The sequence below is a fragment of the Arachis ipaensis genome, chromosome B01 (genome assembly GCF_000816755.2).
Source record: "Arachis ipaensis cultivar K30076 chromosome B01, Araip1.1, whole genome shotgun sequence".
NCBI classification, from domain to species: Eukaryota; Viridiplantae; Streptophyta; class Magnoliopsida; order Fabales; family Fabaceae; genus Arachis; species Arachis ipaensis.
Window position 1 is genome coordinate 126,668,796 of NC_029785.2, and position 2,947 is coordinate 126,671,742.

Consider the following 2,947-nt stretch of genomic DNA (forward strand, 5'->3'; position numbering starts at 1 on the left):
ATTTTTTTTTTTTTTATTTAAGTTTTTATATCAATTTTTTTTAGTTGAATCTCTATAAAATTAAGTAAATTACTACTAAAAAAAACTTAATTAAAAAAAATAATACAATAATCTAATTAAAAAAAAATATAAAAACCTAATTGAAAATTTCACGTCTGATACCGCTTTACAGAAGAAGATGAAGATTAATTTAGCTTGTTAAATACGTAGTATGAAGTGAGCAATTTTGACCCCACACCAATTTGGTCCTCTATAAATAGCACCCCCACACCCCTCTCTCTCTCTCTTTAAATCCTTAAAACCCAGAAAAAAACACTCCTCTGTTTTCCATCTTTTTTCTCTCAGACAAATAATCAAACACATACCATGCAAAACAAAATGGAATACAAACTCAATTCTTCTTCATCGATTCCAATAATCCACGTCCCCACAAAGATCTCAAATTCTCCACCTCCTCCTTCTTCTTCTCCTCCCAATTCACAATCTCAATCTCCAATTTCCTCTGCTCCGCCGTCGCCGCCTCCACCTGTGGTGGTGAGCCCTTGCGCCGCCTGCAAGATCCTCCGTCGCCGCTGCGTTGAGAAGTGTGTTCTTGCTCCTTACTTCCCTCCAACTGGTCCACTCAAGTTCACCATTGCCCATAGAGTCTTTGGAGCAAGTAACATTATCAAGTTCTTGCAGGTACCCCACATATCAAAACTAAAATCAAAATCTCTATTTTTTAAGTTTAATTCTTTCTTCAAAGAAAACAAAGAATTTTAGCAGTTGAATTGAATTGTGTCATCACCATTTCAAGAGGGGGTTTTTGGTCAAAATATGTACCTAATTGATGGACATCATGTTGATGATTATGGCTTGTTTTCTAACTTCCTAACACAAATAAAAGTTTTGCATAATAATTCCCCTCTTCTTTCAACTCTACCAAGTTGAAATCACTTTTCCTTTCTCCCTTTTTTTTTTCTTTTTCTTTTTCATTAATTTTAAACAAAAAAGAAGAAGAATGGGTTAGTCAAATAATAACATGTTAGGTTGGTGTTTAATTCAGCTCTCTTTTTCTGTTTTCTTTCTCAATCTCTTTTGGTGCTTCCCATGGTGTTACCACTATATGGGATCATAGGTCAAAATTAGGTGCCCACATTTGGAATCTATCCACTAAAAATTATGTATTTTTTATTATAAAAGATTTGAGTCCTAATAATTCTCTTTATAAAACTTAAATTATCTATCACATAGTGAATCGTCAGATGAATTAATATATTTAATTGAATTATCTAATAATTCATGATGTGAATCATGTAAAAATTATCACTAATTATTAATATTGAATTAATTTAAATATTTTATTATTAGAATTATCAATGGCTCAACGCTTAAATCTCTTATGATTTAAAAGGAGTAGTTTACTTCGAAAAAGATTAATTTTTTCAAAAATTTTGCTAATAAATATAGAAGAAAAAAACTTATTGAAAAAATAATATTTGAGGTCAGAGACGAAGCCTCATACAAAACAAGGAGAGCAATGACCTCTTCCAACTATCAAAAATTTTTTTATAAATTATGCATAAATTTTAGTTTAGCTTCTTAACAATTTTTATTTTATTTTTTGTTAATTATAAATTTTTTCTTGGCCTCTCTCTAAAAATTAATCTAGTTCCGCCCGTTTAAGGTCTCAAATATAATTTTTAACAAAAATGAGTATTTTATCCAAAAGAGGTTGCTAGCTAGTTTGCAAAATAAGCAAGAAAGAGTTGAATGAATTTCTTTGCAACTAAGAAGAAAAATTGGATTGAATTTTCAGGAACTACCAGAAAGCCAAAGGGCAGATGCAGTCAGCAGCATGGTGTATGAGGCAAATGCAAGAATTAGGGACCCAGTTTATGGTTGTGCAGGAGCAATATGCCAACTTCAAAAGCAAGTGAGTGAGCTTCAAGCACAATTGGCAAAAGCACAAGCTGAGCTTGTTAACATGCACTGCCAACAAACCAATTTGGTTGCACTCATTTGCATGGAAATGAGTACTAGTAATACTCATCAATCTTCACATCAGGAACAACAACTTCAACACCACATGATGATGATTCAGCCTCAGAATAATAATAACAATAATAATCATGTTGATATGTCTTGCTTCATTGATGACAACAATCTTGCTTCTGCTTGGGAGCCTGAGCCTCTATGGACATAATTAACTAATGATCTTCAAACTAATAATAATCATTCAACTATATATGTCATATTCTTATTTATATCATTTACAATATGATGCTTCTTAGAGTTGTTTATATGTATTATTATTATTATTATAGATAAGATTAATTTTATTCCATAGTAACTGTTATTAAACTTTTAATTAATCTCCCCAAGTGAGGGGAGGGGAAAAAAAAAAGAAAAAAAAAAGAGAATCATAGTGAGACAATTTCAATAAAAAGTCACAAATTAGTTGTTTGGTAGATATGGGGTCATCACCGGTGCTTGCTGCTTCATTAGTCATTTCAATAGCCAAACCTTTGACAATGAAAAGATATAAAAAGAGGATGATGAGAAAAAAGAAAATAATTAAAGGAGGATAAAAAAATGCTGATAATTGTTCCCCCAATATCATTATTATTCAAGGAAGAAAACAGGTTAATAGAAGATGAAGAAAATTGAGTACTAGATAGAGATATGTTGTTTGAGTCAGAATTGCCTTGAAACCAATCTGTTTGGGACACCTAATTTTATCTTTAATAATCTGAGAAAAACAAAATTTTAAGTCAAACCAATTTTGCACAACAGATGAATAAAAATGAAAGCTTATTCCTTGTTTAATAGTATAACATCCTGAGTTCAAATTTAATTGGAAAATGCTATGTAAAAAATTGAGAACCATCTCGGCAAATGATTGTGTGAAATACTGAAATGTCACGCATTAGAATTTTTTTGATGTCTAAATATAGAAAGAAACAAA

At 30.9% G+C, this 2,947-nt stretch overlaps 1 protein-coding gene across 1 annotated transcript; it reads left to right on the plus strand.

The window, feature by feature from the left end:
• On the plus strand, window positions 265-2,376 carry LOC107619655 (LOB domain-containing protein 1-like). The gene is made up of 2 exons (XM_016321950.2): window positions 265-681; window positions 1,799-2,376. Exons 1-2 carry the CDS (start codon window positions 367-369, stop codon window positions 2,183-2,185), a joined length of 702 nt encoding a protein of 233 aa, XP_016177436.1. The 5' UTR covers window positions 265-366; the 3' UTR covers window positions 2,186-2,376.